The 22543-nt window shown below is 49.9% G+C and overlaps 1 protein-coding gene across 2 annotated transcripts in view; it reads right to left on the reverse strand.

Moving 5' to 3' along the window:
• Positions 1–5069: 5069 nt before the first annotated feature.
• CCHCR1 (coiled-coil alpha-helical rod protein 1) overlaps positions 5070–22543 on the reverse strand; it is an 87920-nt gene continuing 70446 nt past the window's right edge. For both annotated transcript variants that reach the window (XM_076056085.1, XM_076056086.1), the window contains 9 exons: positions 21155–21261; positions 18867–18979; positions 15939–16023; positions 15413–15528; positions 14376–14576; positions 13599–13700; positions 9757–9908; positions 8524–8611; positions 5070–7691 (listed from right to left, as the gene is read on the reverse strand). In XM_076056085.1, coding sequence (XP_075912200.1) covers positions 7600–7691; positions 8524–8611; positions 9757–9908; positions 13599–13700; positions 14376–14576; positions 15413–15528; positions 15939–16023; positions 18867–18979; positions 21155–21261 — 1056 coding nt within the window. In that variant the 3' untranslated portion in view covers positions 5070–7599. The remainder of the gene's footprint in view (positions 7692–8523; positions 8612–9756; positions 9909–13598; positions 13701–14375; positions 14577–15412; positions 15529–15938; positions 16024–18866; positions 18980–21154; positions 21262–22543) is intronic.

A 22543-nucleotide genomic window follows, 5' to 3' on the forward strand; every position in this document is an offset into this window, starting at 1 on the left:
GTTATAGCAATTCTATATATATTTAAAGTTGGGCATTTTGATGTGACGTCACATTTCTCAAACCCCCCCTCCCTCCAGGTGCGTGACGTCATTTATGGATGGCCCCTAAGTTAGGAGCGATGGTCACCACCCTATATCGTTATCCTGTGAACATCTGAGTATCTGTTACGTTAGTAAATAAACTGTGTTGCCTACAAAGTTAAAGTGTGTGCCTCAATTGAAACCATTACACATGTACCGTAGTCCTGCCGTTCAGTTGCGTGCAAGGAATCGCAATAGCTGTTATTGTCTGGTGAAACAGTCTAGTAGTAATTCTACTTGATTAGCTTCCGAACAGCACCTAAGCCTGCAGCTATCAGAACGGTTAAAATATATTTTTTATTTCCCTCGATTTCGATAGATTCTATAATTAGTACTTGGCAAGTAGTAACTAGTTTTTGCACGGAACTTCAACATTATCAAAGTCAATTGAGTGTCCTTGTTGGTACGCGTGCCCTGCCACTGCCTCCAGTTCTATTTGGAAGGATTTCATATTCAATTGGTGTTCTTTTAGTCTCGTGCTGATCATTAGTCCCGTCTGACCAACATAGCATTTGTCACAAGAGCAAATTAATCCGGTACACACCCGTCTCTTGATAGCTTGGGTATTTACATCTTTAGTACCAGATGTTTTTGTATTTCGTGTATCGTGCCAAATCCTACTCGGATGTTTTGTTTTTTCCAAAAATTTGTCTAGTTTATCAGTTACTCCTGCCATGGTAGGGTATTTTAATAATTGCCTGATCAATGTTAACGCTTGTCCTATTTGATTTGATATTTGGCATTCAGTGCCTTGTTGATTTGTCCGTCATTATAAACCGTTCAGTTCAGTTTCATCTCATTCCACAGACTTTCACCGTATCACACTTTCTTAGCCCGGCGTACGAGCGTCTCGATGAGGGAGCATTTCTGTGCGGCGGGGGTGCGCGATGGTTCCATTCGGATCGGCATCCGTGAGCGTTTTTTCTTTCGGCGAGCGCTGTGTGGCTTATTTGACCGTTTCGGCCGCGTCCGAGGAGAATGTATCCAGAAGTGGGATAGAGTTCTGTCAATCTCCACTGCCATGGTGAACTGAACGCGTGGGGTTTTGCAAGTTGACAATACACACATGATACGATGTGACACGATTGTTGTTCCTGGGTACGAAGTGTAATTTTCTAAATGCTTATGCCTCAAAAGTATATATATTAAAAAAACCATGGCTATTATTACCCCCCACAAACTTTGCTTTTGTGACCAGGGCTATACGTGAAGGAATAAACACAAACGCACACCGCACGTTTTCTTATTGAAAATCGGTACATGTAAAAATATCGCTGTCCCGGTCACAAAAGCAAAGTTTGTGGGGGGGATAATAGCCACTTTCTGTACCTTTAAGGCATAAACAATTGGAAAATAGCACGTAGTTATCGGAGCATGTTTGTTCGCATGCTCACCACCAGTCCGTGTGGTTAATGCAGACTTGATTCCTCGCGAAAGGTTTGATCCACTTGGTGTTTGAACATCTTAATAACTCCTGTTTTATTGCCAAAAAGGTCTCATGATAAGTGCACAACGGCAAACGAAACAAAAAGGAACAGAGGAGAGTGCAAAAGTAGAAAAAAAAAGGGTTGGCAAGTCACCGCGTGCGGAATAAGTAATACGTTAGTTATTCTTGGTTCTTTCGGTAAAAGTCACCACGTAGAAGGGAAACAATGAAATAATTAAAAAAAATAACCGCCACTTTTTTTCAAATTTTCTTGCTGTGGTTTTCACACCTGATGACGATTGCTTGTATCGCAGTCGAAACGTCGTGAGAATTTAATTGTTTTATATTTTTATTATTTTATTGTTATATTTATTTAAAGTTGCGCATTTTGATGTGACGTCATATTTCTCAACACCCCCCCCCAGGTCACGTGACGCCATTTATGGACGGCCTCTAATAGCTGTTAACGAAAAGTCAAGAAAAAGGTTTTTGAATTATCTTAAGGTTTTTTTACACTTTTCGTAACAGCAATCTTCATTGGAGCATGACAGACGAGGCTCTGCCTCCCCTGACCGCACGTCCCTGCTCTCTACGGTACCAGCATGAGCATGGCACGGCATGATTCACTCGGGGTGGGGGGGGGGCAGAGTCCGGGTGTCACCGAGGTCGGCTCAGGACACGCGACACCCCGGGTGAACACGACAGGGCACGTGAGCGGACCCAGGCGGGCCAGGGGACACCCGGATAAAAGTGCGAGCGTCACGTGGTGAGGGGAGCCGACCCTTCCCCCTGAAGGATCCGGAAGGGGGCGTGGTCGGAGGCGTGGTCACGGGCGGAGCCGGTCGGGGCTGTTCAACTCCGGGCGGGGAAAGGAGACGGCAGCTACGCTCCTGGGTCTCCGATCTCCGCTCGTGGACCAGGCAGCCTGTTAAGCTGCCCTGGTCCGGTTATATAGTTAACCCCTCGAGTCTTCGTTAAGGGGCCGTACATAAATGACGTCACGCGATTTTGGACGATTTTTGACCTCCCCCCCCCCCTTCGGCACACGATGTCACAAAAAAGTCAGACCCCGCCTCAAATATGACGTCACAAAGCTCTGCCCCCCCCCCCCAAACCATATTTCCATGCTTCAAATCGCTTTAAACTATTGTCATTGTAGTGCGTATTTAATGTGGCGCTGCACTCTCATGTTGTATGAGTGTTGTTATAACAATTAGTGTTATAGCAATTCTATATATATTTAAAGTTCGGCATTTTGATGTGACGTCACATTTCTCAACCCCCCCCCCTCCAGGTGCGTGACGTCATTTATGGACGGGCCCCTAAGTTAGGAGCGATGGTCACCACCCTATATCGTTATCCTGTGAACATCTGAGTTATCTGTTACGTTAGTAAATAAACTGTGTTGCCTACAAAGTTAGTGTGCCTCAATTGAAACCATTACACATGTACCGTAGTCCTGCCATTCAGTTGGGTGCAAGGAATCGCAATAGCTGTTATTGCCTGGTGAAAGTCTAGTAGTAATTCTACTTGATTAGCTTCCGAACAGCACCTAAGCCTGCAGCTATCAGAACGGTTAAATATATATATTTATTTCCCTCGATTTCGATAGATTCTATAATTAGTACTTGGCAAGTAGTAACTAGTTTTTGCACGGAACTTCAACATTAACAAAATCAATTGAGTGTCCTTGTTGGCACGCGTGCCCTGCCACTGCCTCCAGTTCTATTTGGAAGTATTTCATATTCCATTGGTGTTCTTTTAGTCTCGTGCTGATCATTAGTCCCGTCTGACCAACATAGCATTTGTCACAAGAGCAAATTAATCCGGTACACACCCGTCTGTTGATAGCTTCGGTAATTACATCTTTAGTACCAGATGTTAGTTTTTGTATTCCGTGTACCGTGCCAAATCCAACTCGGATGTTTTGTTTTTTTCCATAAACCTGGCTAGTTTATCAGTTTCTCCTGCAATGGTACGGTATTTTAATAATTGCCTGATCAATGTTAACGCTTGTCCTATTTGATTTGATATTTGGCATTCACGTCATTATAAACCATTCAATTCAGTTTCATCTCACTCCTCAGACTTTCACCATATCACACTTTCTTAGCCCGGCGTACAAGCGTCTCGATGAGGGAGCATTTCTGTGCGGCGGGGGTGGGCGATGGTGCATTCGGATCGGCATCCGTGAGCGTTTTTCTTTCGGCGAGCGCTGTGTGGGTTATTTGACCGTTTCGGCCGCGTCCGAGGAGAATGTATCCAGAAGCGGGATAGAGTTCTGTCAATCTCCACTGCCATGGCGAACTGAACGCGTGGGGTTTTGCGAGTTGACAATCCACACATGATACGATGTAACACGATTGTTGTTCCTGGGTACGAAGTGTTATTTTCGAAATGCTTATGCCTCGAAAGTATATATATAAAAAAAACATGGCTATTATTCCCCCCCACAAAATTTGCTTTTGTGACCAGGACAATACGTGAAGGAATAAACATGAAACGCACACCGCACGTTTTCTTATTGAAAATCGGTACATGTAAAAATATCGCTGTCCCGGTCACAAAAGCAAAGTTTGTGGGGGGATAATAGCCACTTTCTGTACCTTTAAGGCATAAACAATTGGAAAATAACACGTAATTATCGGAGCATGTTTGTTCGCATGCTCACCACCAGTCCGTGTGGTTAATGCAGACTTGATTCCTCGCGAAAGGTGGAATCCACTTGGTGTTTGAACATCTTAATAACTCCTGTTTTATTGCCAAAAAGGTCTCATGATAAGTGCACAACGGCAAACAAAACAAAAAGGAACAGAGGAGAGTGCAAAAGTAGAAAAAAAAGGGTTGGCAAGTCACCGCGTGCGGAATAAGTAATACGTTAGTTATTATTGGTTCTTTCGGTAAAAGTCACCACGTAGAAGGGAAACAATGAAATAATAAAAAAATAACCGCCACTTTTTTTTTAAATTTTCTTGCTGTGGTTTTCACACCTGATGACGATTGCTTGTGTTGCAGTCGAAACGTCGTGAGAATTTTATTGTTTTAGATTTTTATTATTTTCCTGTTTTCCTTCTACGTGGTGACTTTACCGAATGAACCAAGAATATGAATCCCTGCAGTCACGAAAGCTTTAAATCAAAATTTAACACGTTAGTTGTTTATGTAAGTCCGATTTGTCAAGTTTGGTGATGACGGCGGTGGTCAGAATCAGAATATTTACACTGCAAAAATCCGATGAGCAATTAAGCTCTTTTTCACACATGTCCAGTAGGTGCACGGGGTAAGAATGTGATGATCACGATGATAATTCCCATGCCTTCGGTCTAACATCGGTGTCAAAGTGATGATATCTGAACCAGACCTGTTTGGACCCCAACCCAAATCTATTTAAACCCAACACAACCCCCACCGCCCCCCAAATTGACCAGTGTGGTGAAGTATGGTTAAACACCACCACCCCCCCCACCCCATGACTGACCACTCAGGTTCGAAGGGAAGGCGGCTTCCCCATCCAGCAGTGGAATATATCGCGGGGCCAAAGTCTCACGCTCGGGAGGGTATGCACGTTCGCAGCGATCGCAACTTTATTACCCGTACGTGGAAAGCTTTTAAAAACAAAAATGCAATTTCGGCAAAAAATTACTTGCCAGGGTTGGACCGGCAGGGAGGGTTTGGGCGTCGATCGACGCAAACTTTGAGGGCGTTCATCGACGACAAGAACATTCGCACGCCGGCGTAAATGCACCGTCACGAAGGCACTGGGGGGGGCGGTGGGGGCATTGCTGAACAAGAAAAAATGTTGAAGCACAAAAGCGAAACCTTTTCAAAAACAGAGGTTTCGATTTTTATATGCTTAGCTCTTTCGGTAAAGTCACGTTGAAGGGAAACAATAAAATATATATAAAACAATAAAAATTCTTACGGCATCTCGACCATAACACAAACGACCGTTTGTGTTATGGTCGAGACGTCGTGAGAATTTGTATTGTTTTATATATATTTTATTATTTTATTGTTTCCCTTCAACGTGACTTTACCGAAAGAGCTAAGAATATGAATTACTGCAGTCACGAAAGCTTTAAATCAAAGTTTCGATTTTTCTCGGGTTAGATGGCCTAAATATAAATGTCGCGTCGTTACACCCGCCGCCGCCGCGGCCGCGACACAGCCAATTTGTTGGGTTTGTGTCACGGAAACGCAGCACGTGCTCGATTCGTGCCTAATTCATCCCGGTGAATAACCCACCCGGGTAATGGATATCCGTCGTCATTTATATGAATCCAGTAACCACCACCACCACCACCACCCCCCACCCCATCTGATCTTCGCACCCGATTGCCTCAAAAGTCACGACACCACGTTGATCCCTCCCCGTCTATCCGAGACCGAAACAGGAGGGAGGATTTCCCCACAAATCTGTGGCTGCCGCCCGACGACGCTGCCGACCGCTGTTGTAATTACCGGCGAGTACGTCACACCTGCTCGGACCGCCAATGCTGTTGCGGGCTTCGCTCTCAAAGCACTGAACAGGTAACGAATTGGCCACGTGACAAACCCCCCCCCCCCTCACACCGACTGGCCGTGTCGGGTGGCGGCGGCGAGTTTGACGACACATTTACGCGACCCCCAAACCCAAGGAAAACGTCTACTGTGGGAAATATTGGTCGCTAAAAGCCCACTCCGTGTATAAACTGCCCAAGCATTTTGAGGAACTCGAGATTTGTCTGCGTACCTGTGTGCGTGCACGTGTGATGTGTGTGCACGTGTGGTGTGTGTGCACGTGTGATGTGTGTGCACGTGTGATGTGTGTGCGCGTGTGATGTGTGTGCACGTGTGATGTGTGTGCACGTGTGATGTGTGTGCGCGTGTGATGTGTGTGCGCGTGTGGTGTGTGTGCGCGTGTGATGTGTGTGCGCGTGTGGTGTGTGTGCGCGTGTGATGTGTGTGCGCGTGTGATGTGTGTGCGCGTGTGATGTGTGTACGCGTGTGATGTGTGTGCGCGTGTGGTGTGCGTGCGCGTGTGGTGTGTGTGCGCGTGTGATGTGTGTGCGCGTGTGATGTGTGTGCGCGTGTGATGTGTGTACGCGTGTGATGTGTGTGCGCGTGTGATGTGCGTGCACGTGTGGTGTGTGTGCGCGTGTGATGTGTATGCGCGTGTGATGTGTGTGCAAGTGTGGTGTGTGTGCGTGTGTGATGTGTGTGCGCGTGTGATGTGTGTGCGCGTGTGATGTGTGTGCGCGTGTGGTGTGTGTGCACGTGTGGTGTGTGTGCACGTGTGGTGTGTGTGCACGTGTGATGTGTGTGCGCGTGTGATGTGTGTGCGTGTGTGGTGTGTGTGCGCGTGTGGTGTGTGTGCACGTGTGATGTGTGTGCCCAAGTGGCGAGCGGCGGCGCAGTGGTTAGCGCGCTGCGCCACAAACCCGGCGGCCCGAGTTCGATTCCCGTTCACAACCGACGACGGTGAATATTTTAACTGGTCCTGGGCCGACTGGTCCTCTGGGTCGACTCGGCCTTAAATCAGTGCCTGGTGCGGCGCATGAAACATCAGCACTGGGGAGACAAAGGCGGGCCCGGGTGTGGTGGTGGCCACCCACTCCCTCGTGTGCCACAGTGCCAGCCTTCACCTGTTAACAGCACTTGCGCCAACAGTCTGTTAAAGGCGCTATGGAGGATCTTTGTCTAGCTGTCTTAAGGCTTGTGCATGCTTTGTGAATGTGTACGTGTGCGTGATTGCATACTTGCATGTGTATTTGCCTTTGTACATGTGTGTACGCGCGCGTGCATTTGTGTCCACGTGTATGCATTTGCGTGCATGAGCGTGTGGCGTGTAACTCTTCATCTTTGTGTGTGACTTTGGCACAGCAGGGGGGTACAGCTGGTGGTGCATCTGCCGGTCATCTCAGTCAGTCAACCCACGGGCACCTCTGCTGGGTCTGTCCCGTGACCTCCTGCCAGCGGGCATTCGGCACGTCACGTGATGGCCTTAAAGTGCACCTAGCCTGGCACAGGTGCCGTGGTGACACCACTCAGTGGCGAACGGCGGCTGTTGTGTACGTACACACGTGTACCCGTGTGCACGTGTTGTGAGTTATTCAGCCATCGGGTCTCCCTCCCTGCTTTGCCTCTTCTGCGAGAGCTTCCACACTCAACGCTTTCAGATCCTTCAGCACGGAGCTCAGAGACCCTACGTACACACACAGTACACACGGTACACACACTATATATACACACACACAGTACACACACACGATACGTACACACACAGTATACACGGTACACACACAGTATACATGGTACACACACAGTATACACACAAACAATACACACAGTACACAGTATACACACACAATACACAGTATACACACAGTACACACACCGTACACACACACGGTACGTACACACACAGTATACATGGTACACACACAGTATACACACAAACAATACACACAGTACACAGTATACACACACACAATACACAGTATACACACAGTACACACACCGTACACACACACGGTATGTACACACACAGTATACATGGTACACACACAGTATACACACAAATAATACACACAGTACACAGTATGCACACACATTACACACAGTATACACACCGTATACACACCGTACACTTACACAGTATATACACATACACAACACATGTAATGTGCAAGTGAGTGGGTGAGTGAAATTAGTGGGTGGGTGAATGGGTCAGTGGGTGAGTGAGTGGGTGAATGGATGAGTGGGTGGGTGAATGGGTGAGTGGGTGGGTGAGTGAATGGGTGGGTGAATGGGTGGATGAATGGGTGAGTGGGTGAGTGAGTGGATGGGTGAATGGGTGGATGAGTGGGTGATTGAAAGGGTGAGTGGGTGAGAGGGTGTGTGAATGGGTATGTGAATGGGTAGGCGAGTGAGAGGGCGAGTGAGAGGGCGAGTGAGAGGGCGAGTGCGAGTGATTGAGTGGATTAGCGGGTGAGTGAGTGAGTTGTTGTGGCCTGTGCCAGGCTGCCACTGCCCACCTGCGTGACGCTGCCCTTTCTCCAGCTGCTGCCCTCCAACTCTCCTCGCCTTGTACTGCTGCAGCAGCCCCTCCTGCCTCAGCGTCGCCTGCGTACGTTCGCACAGGCAAAGGTCCCCAACCCCCCCGTGCAGCCTTCAAATAGACTGTTGGGGCAAGTGGTCTGAGCGTGTTGTAGCAGGCGCCCTGTGAAGGCCGACACGGCGCACGTGGAGGGTGGATGGCCGGCACCAACACCACCACCCCCCTCCCGGCCACCCCCTTCCGGCCACCTTTTCTGTCAGCCGTAAATGAGCTACTGATTCCGTCCAAGCGAGCGGGTGGGTCAGTGGGTGGGCGGGTGAGTGGGTGAGTGAGTGGGTGAGTGAGTGAGAGGGTGAGTGGGTGGGCGAGTGGGTGGGTGAGTGAGAGGGCGAGTGAGTGGATGGATGGGTGAGTGGTTGGGTGAGTGGTTGGGTGAGTGGTTGAGTGAGTGGGTGAGAGGGTGAATGGGTGGGTGAGTGAGTGGGTTGAGTGAGTTGGTGAGTGAGTGAGTTAGTGAGTGAGTGGGTGAGTGAGTGGGTGAGTGAGTGAGAGGGTGAGTGGGTGGGTGGAAGGGTGAGTGAGTGGGTTCAGTGGTTGGGTGAGTGGTTGGGTGAGTGGGTGGGTGGGTGAGTGAGTGGGTGAGTGAGTGAGTGGGTGAGTGAGTGGGTGAGTGGGTGAGTGAGTGGGTGGGTGAGTGGGTGAGTGAGTGGGTGATTGAGTGGGTGAGTGAGTGAGAGAGAGGGTGAGTGGGTGGGAGAGTGAGTGGGTTGAGTGAGTGGGTGGGTGGGTGAGTGAGTGAGTGGGTGAGTGAGTGGATGAGTGGTTGGATGGGTGAGTGGTTGGGTGAGTGAGTTGGTGAGTGGTTGAGTAAGTGGGTGGGTGAGTGAGTGGGTGAGTGGGTGGGTGGATGGGTGAGTGGTTGGGTGAGTGGTTGGGTGAGTGGGTGGGTGAGTGGGTGGCTGAGTGGGTGGATGGGTGGGTGAGTGAGTGGGTGGGTGAGTGAGTGAGTAAGTGAGTGAGTGAGTGGGTGGGTGAGTGGGTGAGTGGTTAGGTGGGTGGGTGAGTGGCTTGCTGAGTGGGTGAGTGGGTGTGTGAGTGGGTGGATGGGTGAGTGAGTGAGTGGGTGAGTGGTTAGGTGGGTGAGTGGGTGAGTGAGTGGGTGAGTGAGTCAGTGGGTGGGTGGGCGGGTGAGCGAGTGAAACGAGCGCACCTTCATGAGGCTACCGTCCACCTGCAGCTGCTGGAGGTGGCTCTGCAGCTGCTGCAGCTGCACGTGGTGATGCCTGTCGCGAGCCTGAGCCAGCTCCCTGGCTCGCTCCCTCTCCCGGCTCCACTCGCGCTCCCCCTGGCGAAGAGCCACCACTGCGGTAAGGAGAGACACAGAGTCGACACGTTTGTTTTAATATCTCCATATATATAAAAGGCAAAGTTGTGATTGTGTGTCTGTCTGTTCCAAATGTTGAGCGTACTTCCCGACATGCAACAAACTTGAAATTTGCCATGTGGGTACTTTCCAGGCTGTACACCATGCAAAGATGATTAAAATACATTTGTGTGGGTTTTTTTTGGGGGGGGAGCTCCATAATGCATTTATTTTTTGCACGGCAAGTGAGCTGTGACGTCAAATCTGTCACGTGACCCGCGCACGTGGAAGCGCAACGCATTGTAGTGTAGTGGTTAGCGCGCTGTCTGTGTGTGTGTCTGTCTGTGTGGGTGTGTGTGTGTCTGTGTGTGTGTGTATCTGTGTGTGTGTCTGTGTATAGAGCAGTAGTGGGGAGTGGTAGTGTAGCGGTTAGCGCGCTGCGCTATGAACCTGGCGACCCGGGTTCGATTCCCGCTCACGGCCAACACCAGTGACGATTATCTGAACCGGTCCCGGGCCTCCCCTAGGTCGACTCAGCCTCAAATGAGTACCTGGTGCGGTGTGTAAACATTGCCACTAGGGAGACAAAGGCGGTCGGGCGTGGTGCTGGCCACCCACCCCCTCGTGTACCGTTTCGGCCTTCATAGGTGCTCGCTAACAGCACTTGCCCCTACAGTCTGTTAAGGCTATATGGGGGATCTTTGTCTTTGTGTCTGTGTATACGTGGGTGTGTGTATCTGTCTGTGTATCTGTGTGTGTGTATCTGTGCGTGTGTGTCTGTGTGGGTGTGTGTATCTGTGTGTGTGTTTACGTGTGTGTATCTGTGTGTGTATCTGTGTGTGTGTGTATATCTGGGTGTGTGTGTATCTGTGTGTAGTGTCGGGGGGGGGAGCGGTAGCGTAGTGGTTAGCGCTACGCCGCGCTACGAACCCGGCGACCCGAGTTCGATTCCCGCTCACGGCCACCACCGGTGACGATTATTTGAACCGGACCTGGGCCTCCCCTAGGTCAACTCAGCCTCAAACGAGTAACTGCTGTGGTGTGCGTGAACATCGCCACTGGGGAGACAAAGGCGGCCGGGCGTGGTGAATCCAAGTCCCGGGCGAAGCCGGGTAGTAAAACTCGTCTATAATAAACCGTCGGTCGATCTTCCTACGTGCTCGTGTGCGAGGGCAAACATTTTTTCTCACGGCGTTCAGTTGCTGCTCACTGTGTTTCTAAATTAAATGATAGCAACAATCAGCCCGCTTGGATAACTGAAAACAACAGTGTCGCGGATTAGTCCGAGGGCCACGAATGAGATTTCGAGTCTTGTTATTTTCATTCTCATGTTCAACAGTGCACACGTTGCACGTCTTTTAAATGTGATTCTCAAATACGCTGTTGCGTAGTTTAAATGTTAGGTTGGTGACGTTGAAGCCCGTACTGCTCTCTTGTCGTCTGGGTGAAAAGTGGGCTAGGTATATAATAATAAACAAACGGACAGAGACTCCTAGAGATACATAAACTCGCACACACACACACAGATATACAGAGATACATAGACTCATACAGACACACAGAGATACACAGATACATAGACTCATACACACAGAGATACATAGACTCATACAGACACACAGAGATACAGAGACACATAGAGACACACACAGAGATACATAGACTCAAACAGACACACACAGAGATACATAGACTCATACAGACACACAGAGATACGCAGATACATAGACTCATACACAGAGATACATAGACTCATACAGACACACAGAGATACAGAGACACATACGGACACACACAGAGATACATAGACTCATACAGACACACACAGAGATACATAGACTCATACAGACACACACAGACATACAGATACATAGAGATACATAGACTCATAGACACACAGAGATACAGAGACACATACAGACACACACAGAGATACATAGACTCATACAGACACACACAGAGATACATAGACTCATGCAGACACACAGAGATACATAGACTCATACAGAGATACAGAGACACATACAGATACACACAGAGATACATAGACTCATACAGACAGATATACATAGACTCATACAGACACACACAGACATACAGACACACACAGACACACACAGAGATACATAGACTCATACAGACACACAGAGATACATAGACTCATACAGACACACACAGATACAGACTCATACACACACAGAGATACATAGACTCATACAGGCATACAGAGATACATAGAGATACATAGAAACTCAGACAGGCACATACAGATACGTAGAGACTCAGAGACACATAGATATACATAGAGATGCATACTCATAGAGATACATGGAGATACAGAGAGATACATAGACACTCCTAGAGACACACTGACTCAGAGGCACACAGAAATGCAGAGATAAATAGACTCACAGAGATATAGAAACCCCTAGAAACACATAGAGACTCATAGACACACATACATACCTAGAGACTCAAAGAGACACACAGAGATACATAGAGATACATAGAGACTCCTAGAGACACATAGAGACTCAGAGACACACAGCGGTGCATTTAGATACAAAAAGACTCATTGAGACACACAAAGATACATAGAGACTCCTAGAGACGCAGAGACTCATAGAGACACACAGAGATGCACTGAGATACATAGAGGCCGGGTTAAAAGTGGGATGGGCTTAATAATATGATAAACAAACTAACAGAGAGACTCCGAGACACATAGTGAGTGAGGGAGTGAGTGAATGGATGAGTGAGTGGGTAAGTGAGTGAGCGAGTGAGTAGGTGAGTAAGTAGGTGAGCGAATGGGCGAGTGAGTGGGTGAGTGAGCGGGTGATTGAGCGAGTCAGTAGGTGGATGATTGAGTGAGCGGGTGTTTGAGCGAATGAGTAGGTGGATGAGTGAGTTGCGTGTGTGTATACCGGCCCTGCCGTGCTCCCTGCGCACCTGGTACAGACTGAGTGAGCGAGCGAGTGAGCGAGTGAGGTGAGTGAGTGAGCGAGTGGTTAGGCGAGTGAGTAGGTGAGTAAGTGAGCGAGTGAGTAGGTGAGCGAGTGAGTGAGCGAGTGAGTGAGCGAGTGAGTGAGCGAGCGAGTGGTGTCTGCGTACCAGCCTTGCCGTGCTCCCTGCGTGCCTGGTTCAGACTGAGTGAGTGGGTGAGCGAGTGAGTGAGCGAGTGAGTAGGCGAGTGAGTAGGCGAGTGAGTAGGTGAGTAAGTGAGCAAGTGAGTAGGTGAGCGAGTGAGTAGGCGAGTGAGTAGGTGAGTGAGTGAGCGAGTGAGTGGGCGAGTAGGTGAGTGAGCGAGTGAGCAGGCGAGTGAGTAGGTGAGTAAGTGATCGAGTGAGTAGGTGAGCGAGTGAGTAGGTGAGTGAGTGAGCGAGTGAGTAGGTGAGCGAGTGAGTGAGCGAGTGAGTAGGTGAGTGAGCGAGTGAGCAGGCGAGTGAGTAGGTGAGTAAGTGATCGAGTGAGTAGGTGAACGAGTGAGTAGGTGAGTGAGTGAGCGAGTGAGTAGGTGAGCGAGTGAGTGAGCGAGTGAGTAGGTGAGTGAGCGAGTGAGTAGGTGAGTAAGTGATCGAGTGAGTGAGTGAGCGAGTGAGTGAGCGAGTGAGTGAGTGAGCGAGTGAGTAGGTGAGTGAGTGAGTGAGCGAGCGAGCGAGTGAGTGAGCGAGCGAGTGGTGTCTGCGTACCAGCCTTGCCGTGCTCCCTGCGTGCCTGGTTCAGACTCTGCTCCAAGCCGGAGAGCTGCTCCGCGTAGCGAGCGTGGAGGTCCCGCTCAACAGCTCGCACCGCTACAACCACAACCACCACAACTACACTCACCCACAACTCATCATTTAACAACCAATACCGACACCACCACCACCACCACAACTACACTCACCCACAACTCATCATTTTACAACCAATACCGACACCACTACCACCACCACCACAACAACTACACTCAGCCACAACTCATAATTTAGCAACCAACACCGACACCACCACCACTGCCACAACCACCACCAAAGATCCCCCGTATAGCCTTTAGCAGACTGTCGAGGCAAGTGTTATTCGCAAGCACCTACGAAGGTGACGTACCACAAAGGGGGTGATGATGGTAGCGATGATGATGCTGATAGCGATGTTGATGGCAGCGGTGGCGATGATGGTAGCTATGATGATCGCGATGATGATGGTGGCGTTGATGATGATGGTAGCGGTGATGATGGTGGCGGTGATAACGATGGTAGCGATGATGATGCTGATAGCGATGTTGATGGCAGCGGTGACGATGATGGTAGCTATGATGATGATCGCGATGATGATGGTGGCGGTGATGATGATGGTAGCGGTGATGATGGTGGCGGCGATGATGATGGTAGCGATGATACCGATAATGATGATGGCAATGATGCTGATGGTAGCGACGATGGCGACGCCGACGATGAGGCCCGTATTGTACGTCTGCGTGTGTTGGGCACCCTGATCCTTCGCTCCGCGCTCCTGCTGCAGCTGTTCCAGCTGCTGCTGCTGCTGGGTGCGGGCGGCTTCCAGCTCATGCTGCGCCTGCTGCAGCTCGTGCTGCGCCTGCTGCAGGCGAGCCTGGGTCTCCTCGTGCAGCTCGCCCCGCTCCTCAGCCAGAGACCACAGGCGCCGGAGCTGCTCCGCACAGGCCTCCTCCGCTGGGATGTGGACATCATCATCGTCGTCGTCGTCGTCGTCAACGTCGTCGTCATCGACATCGTCAACATCATCAACTTCAACATCATCGTCAACATCATCAAATTCAACATCATCGTCATCAACATCATCAACTTCAACATCATCATCATCATCAACATCATCAACTTTCAACATCATCATCAACTTCAACATCGTCAGCATCATTATCATCAACATCCCCATCGTCAACATCATCAACATCGTCATCGTCGCCATCAACATCATCATCGTTGCCATCAGCATCGTCATCAACGTCAACATCATCATCAGGGACATAGGGGAGAGAGACCCCTATGTCCCTACCCCTGTCTCTCTCCCCGTGTGTCTCTGTCCCCGTGCGTCTCTCTCCCCCTGTGTCTCTCTCCCCGTGTCTCTGTCTCCATGTCCCTACCTCTGTGTCTCTCTCCCCGTGTCTCTCTGTCCCCATGTCCCTACCCCTGTGTCTCTGTCCCCATGTCCCTACCCTGTGTCTCTCTCCCCGTGTGTCTCTGTCTCCATATCCCTACCTCTGTGTCTCTCTCCCCGTGTGTCTCTGTCTCCATATCCCTACCTCTGTGTCTCTCTCTCCGTGTGTCTCTTTCTCCATATCCCTACCTCTGTGTCTCTCTCCCCATGTGTCTCTGTCTCAATATCCGTACCTCTGTGTCTCTCTCCCCGTGTCTCTCTGTCCCCATGTCCCTACCTCTGTGTCTCTCTCCCCGTGTGTCTCTGTCTCCACGTCCCTACCCGTGTCTCTGTCCCCATGTCCATAGCCCTGTGTCTCTCTCCCCGTGTGTCTCTGTCTCCATGTACCTACCCCTGTGCGTGGCGAGTGAGATTTTCTCTTGCAGGAGGAGAGCGTCCCTCTGCATCTGTGACGAGAGGAGGTCTCTCTCCGCTTGGAGATGGCTCAGCTCAGCCTGCAGATCCGGCCTGCACAACATCACCACATCACCATCGTCAACATCGTCGTCGACATCATCACCGCCATCACCACCACACCATCATTACAAAGTAGCGACAAGTTCACTGCATGGCCTACATCGTTATGTCCACTTTGTCATCTTCAACATGGAGCACCATAACCACACCATCATCATCGCCGTTGCAACATCTTCATCGCCAGTCATCATCATGATGAAAATATCGCTAAGTTACTAGTAGTACCACCACCACCACATTACAATATTTCAACATCACCATGATCATCGTCATCCCCACATCACAGCGTCTCATATCATCGAGGCATCAATATCATCCTTCATCACGATCACCATGCGACCACAACACCGCTATCAACAAATGGCAGCACACAGGGCGACGGACAGGAAGTGATGTCGTGCCTGGCGGGGACGTCGGGGCTGGGAGCAATGGTGGGCTGCTCCTGCAGGGCGAGACGGTGCAGGGCGTCCCTCCTCAGCACCAGCCCTGAAACCGCACCAGGTTGCCATACCACACAGTGCACCACTGAATGGCACCGCACCGTTGTCATGCAGAGACCCACAGACTCATCACGCAGAGACCCACAGACTCATCACGCAGAGACCCACAGACTCACGCAGAGACCCACAGACTCACGCAGAGACCCACAGACTCACGCAGAGACCCACAGACTCGCGCAGAGACCCACAGACTCACGCAGAGACCCACAGACTCACGCAGAGACCCAAAGATTCACGCAGAGACCCATAGACTCACGCAGAGACGCACAGACTCACGCAGAGACCCACAGACTCACGCAGAGACCCACAGACTCACGCAGAGACCCACAGACTCACGCAGAGATGCACAGACTCACGCAGAGACCCACAGACTCACGCAGAGACCCACAGACTCACGCAGAGACCCACAGACTCACGCAGAGACCCACAGACTCACGCAGAGACCCACAGACTCACGCAGAGACCCAGAGACTCACGCAGAGACCCACAGACTCACGCAGAGACCCACAGACTCACGCAGAGACCCACAGACTCACGCAGAGACCCACAGACTCACGCACAGACCCATAGACTGACGCAGAGACCCACAGACTCACGCAGAGACCCACAGACTCACGCACAGACCCATAGACTGACATACACAGCCTCAATATTGACAAGCAGCCTCGACACTGACGCAAACGCAGCCTCAACACTGACATACACGCAGCCTCAACACTGACACACACAGCCTCAACACTGACACATGCAGCCTCAACACTGACGCAAACGCAGCCTCAACACTGACATACACAGCCTCAATATTGACAAGCAGCCTCGACACTGACGCAAACGCAGCCTCAACACTGACATACATGCAGCCTCAACACTGACATACATGCAGCCTCAACACTGACACACACAGTCTCAACACTGACACACACAGTCTCAACACTGACACACACACAGCCTCAACACTAACACACGCAGCCTCAACACTGACACACAGTCTCAACACTGACACACACAGCCTCAACACTGACATACATGCAGCCTCAACACTGACACACACACAGTCTCAACACTGACACACACAGTCTCAACACTGACACACACAGTCTCAACACTGACACACACAGTCTCAACACTGACATACACAGTCTCAACACTGACACACACACACACAGCCTCAACACTGACACACACAGTCTCAACACTGACACACACACCCTCAACACTGACACACGTAGCCTCAACACTAACACACGCAGCCTCAACACTGACACACACACAGCCTCAACACTGACACACAAACAGCCTCAACACTGACACACACAGCCGCAACACTGACACACACACAGCCTCAACACTGACACACAGCCTCAACACTGACACACACACACACAGCCTCAACACTGACACACACAGCCTCAACACTGACACACATACACAGAGTCTCAACACTGACACACACACAACCTCAACACTGACACACAGTCTCAACACTGACACACACAGCCTCAACACTGACACACACACAGCCTCAACACTGACACACAGCCTCAACACTGACACACAGCCTCAACACTGACACACAGTCTCAACACTGACACACAGTCTCAACACTGACACACAGCCTCAACACTGACACACACCGTCTCAACACTGACACACACACCCTCAACACTGACACACACACACCCTCAACACTGACACACACACAACCTCAACACTGACACACAAACACCCTCAACACTGACACACAGTCTCAACACTGACACACACACAGCCTCAACACTGACACACATACAGCCTCAACACTGACACACACACACAGCCTCAACACTGACACACACACACAGCCTCAACGGTGACACACACAGCCTCAACACTGACACACACACAGCCTCAACACTGACACACACACAGCCTCAACACTGACACACACACAGCCTCAACACTGACACACACGCAGCCTCAACACTGACACACACACAGCCTCAACACTGACACACAGTCTCAACACTGACACACAGTCTCAACACTGACACACAGCCTCAACACTGACACACACCGTCTCAACACTGACACACACACCCTCAACACTGACACACACACACCCTCAACACTGACACACACACAACCTCAACACTGACACACAAACACCCTCAACACTGACACACAGTCTCAACACTGACACACAGCCTCAACACTGACGCACACCGTCTCAACACTGACACACACAGTCTCAACACTGACACACACACCCTCAACACTGACACACGTAGCCTCAACACTGACACACACACCCTCAACACTGACACACACAGTCTCAACACTGACGCACGTAGCCTCAACACTGACACACACGCAGCCTCAACATCCGACCCATCACGAGGCTCCCCTCTCCACCGCAACGTCATTTATTTACAACTGCTTGTTGTTGTGTTTAGTTTGATGTCCTTCCCCCGCACCTCCGATCATCACGGTCGGCCACGTACGGTGGTGTGAAAGAAGTTCAACATACATACAAACCTACACCACCACCACCAGGCAACCACCACCATCACTACCACAGCCAAATCGCCGCCGCCGCCGCCGCCACCACCACCACCGCCACATACTAGATTGAGAACCCATTTCTAACATACACTACACTATGATACACTACACTATACACAACCTCCGATTAGCACGGTTGGCTACGTACGGTGCGAAAGAAGTTCAACACACGCACAACACGCACACATTCGCACGCGCGCGAGCCGATTGTGACGCTATTTATTGCTCTAGCGCGTAAGCTGCCCGCCCACACCTCCCGTGTCGACACAGCGAACCCAGGCCCTGTACCTCGTACGAGGTCCACTCTCCTCGTGGCGAAACGGATGCGTTCGGAGAGGCGGCCGAGCGACTCCATCGCGCCCACGACTTTCCCTTCGCCGTCCGTCACCTCTCTCCAGCGCCTGTCAAGAAGCAGCACATTCGGTTCCGTCCGTCCGTCTGTAAAGGGCGTGCGTGCGCGCGTGTGGGTGTGTACGCTTGCAAAACGTGGACCCCCCCCCCCCCTAATGGAGCAACTTCGCCGGTTAGAAACATTTAGGCTGGCCTGCCTACTATCCATCATGGGTTTAACCAGGCAGGATTGTGTGAGCTCACAAATCCTTGAAAGATCTGGACAAAGTCCAATCGGTGAGCTCCTCCGGCAGGCAAGGCTGCGTTGGCTGGGCCATGTAGCCCACATGCTCAGCCACCGCATGCCCAGCCACCGCATGCCTAAACAGCTTCTGTTCGGCCGGATCGAGGGGGCTAAACGGGCGCGGCACGGGCTAGAGAAGAGATGGAGTGATGTGGTACAAGAGGACGTGGAGCTGAGTGGACTTGCCGATGACTGGTACCGCGGTGTCTAGATCGGCCTCTGTGGAGGAGAAAGCCCGTGACGGACGCTACTGGGCAGTTGGAGGCAGTCGCCCTCCAACAACAACGGAGGGCGGAGGAGCGACGCTCACAACAACGAGTGGAGCGCCGGGTGGCTAAAGCACAGCAAGTTGGCACAGTAGAGGCATAGGTGGTGCATCAGCCACTCATCTCAGCCATCTCAGTCAGTCGACCCGTGGCACCTGCTGGGTCTGCCCCGTGACCTCCTGCCAGCGGGCGTTCGACACTTCACGTGGCCTCAAGGTGCACATAGCCTGGCACAAGCGTTGTGGTGACGTCACCGCCACTTAGTGACGCATGACAGTTGTTGTTTGTTGTTGTTGTAAGTTGAACTTCTTCCACACCGTACGCAAAGCCAACCGTGCTAATCGGAGGCACAGGGGAAGGACAACAAACTGAACACAATAATAAGCAGTTCTAAATAAATGAGTTTGCCACGTGGAAATTTACAGCAGCCAAATACTCTCAAAGGCGTGTTTCTAAATGTGGAGGACCTGGAGAAAAATCCACGTGACAACGGGGATAACACGCAAACTCCAATTATACAGCAGGCATCAGGGTCGGGATCGAACCCACGCCCTCCTGCATACCAGGCGAGGTAGTTAACATCTCCTAGCCAACGTGTTGATGATGAGAGACACGCAAACTCCAAATATGCAGCAGGCGTCAGGGTCGGGATCGAACCCACGCCCTCCTGCATACCACGCGAGGGAGCTAACATCTCATAGCCACCGCGGCTTTGGGTCTTGTAACCCGATTGTGCTATCGGCATAATTCTTTGTAATAATAACAATAACAACGAACAACTATGACATGAAGAAGACAAAACAATGGCATATGTTTAAAGCATGAGAACGGCATAGCGAACCCCCAAGGGACAGCAGATCATACCAATCAACCTCTTATCAGTGCTCTACATGATTACAGATCAATTCAAACCTCATTAGTCACCCCATACTCTTATAAATCTCAACATTCATCATATACACGCCACTATGCACTCCACTATACACTATAGTATACACTACACTATACACTCCACTATACACTACAGTATACACTACAATATACACTCCACTATACACTCCACTATACACTACAGTATACACTACAATATACACTACACACTACACTATACACTCCACTATACACTATAGTATACACTACACTATACACTACATTCCACTATACACTCCACTATACATTACAGTATACACTAGACTATACACCATAGTATACACTCCACTATACACTACAGTATACACTACTCTATTCACTACACTATACACTCCACTATACACTCCACTATAGACTACACTATACACTACTCTATTCACTACACTATACACTACACTATACACTCCACTATAGACTACACTATACACTACACTATACACTACACTATACACTACACTATACACTCCACTATACACTACACTATACACTACACAATACACTATACTATACACTACTCTACTAGATACCCATCAACCCCTTATGAGTGCCCTACCTTAATTTAATTTCTTTCAACGTGACTTTACCGCCTTACCGAAAGAACCAAAGAGTCACGAAAGCTTCAAATCAACTTGATTTCGGTAAATAAATATCTGGGGAGGGGAGGGAGGGGCGGGCGGGGGGGGGGAGGGGCGGGGAGGGAGGGGCGGGGAGGGGCGGGGAGGGGGAGGGGCGGGGAGGTGCCCAACCTGCTGACTGTTTCCTGCAGTCGGTGCACCGCCGCTTCCGCCAGCGCTGCCCTCTCCTGCGCCTCTTGGGCCGCTGCCTTCAACGCATCCAGATCCTCCTGGAGACCCTGACACCACAACAACAACAATACCACCAACGACAACAACAACAACAATACCACCACCAACAGCACCACCATCAACAACATTAATATCAACAACATGAATATCAACAACAACAATACCAACAACATGAATATCAACAACAACAACAATACCATAATGATAATTGTTTTTTTACCCTTTTATCTGGCAACAAAACTGACACCTTTTTTACAAGGAGTCATGTTTGCATTGACCACAATACCTGCGGTCGGAATGCAAACAAAAAACATAACTCTGATAATGTATCCACTGCCCTTGAAATTGATTGGTCCACACCCGAGACAGCTTTCTTTAGAGCCTAGTCTCACATGGTGTTGGACCAGATGACGCCAAAAGGCGCAGGTATTGTGGTCAATGTAAACATGACTCCTTGTAAAAAAGGTGTTAGTTTTGTTGCCAGATAAAAGGGTAAAAAAACTATTATCATATGCTTAGTTTTTTCGGTAAAGTCACGTTGAAGAGAAACAACAAAATAATAAAATATATATAAAACAATAAAAAATTCTCACGACGTTTCGACCATAACTCAAACGGTCGAAACGTCGTGAGTATTTTTTATTGTTTTATATATTTTATTATTTTGTTGTTTCTCTTCAACGTGACTTTACCGAAAAAACTAAGATTATGAATTACTGCAGTCACGAAAGCTTTAAATCAAAATTTAACTATTATCATATTTTGCTACTGGCAAAGGAGGTTCCAATGGTGGAACAACAATACCAACAACAACGACATTGATAATGAATTGTTATGTACAGTGGCGCTTGCAGATCACTGCGTGTTTGCATCACATCTAATCTTTCATTAGGAAGCCCCTGAAGCTATGCACTGTTAACCCTTTCCCATTGCGATGACGTACATAGACTCACACAGATACCCATAGACTGACACAGATACCCATAGACTCACACAGAGACCCATAGACTCACACAGAGACACAGAGTCACACAGAGACCCATAGACTCACACAGAGACCCATAGACTCACACAGAGACCCATAGACTCACACAGAGACCCATAGACTCACACAGAGACCCATAGACTCACACAGAGACACATAGACTCACACAGAGACACAGAGACCCATAGAATCACACAGAGAGACACAAGATGGCGCCGATGATGGCAGCCTCGGCCGGTTGGTGCGCCCTGTTTTGTCCAGTTTTGTCTTGTTTTGTCTTGAGAGGGGCTTGCTGTTCAACACACTCGTGCTGGTGAGAGAGGCCTGCTGTTCATCACACCCGT

Source organism: Petromyzon marinus, chromosome 74, assembly GCF_048934315.1.
Source record: "Petromyzon marinus isolate PM22_M1 ecotype Great Lakes invasive population chromosome 74, UKy_Petmar_22M1.pri1.0, whole genome shotgun sequence".
Lineage (NCBI taxonomy): Eukaryota > Metazoa > Chordata > Hyperoartia > Petromyzontiformes > Petromyzontidae > Petromyzon > Petromyzon marinus.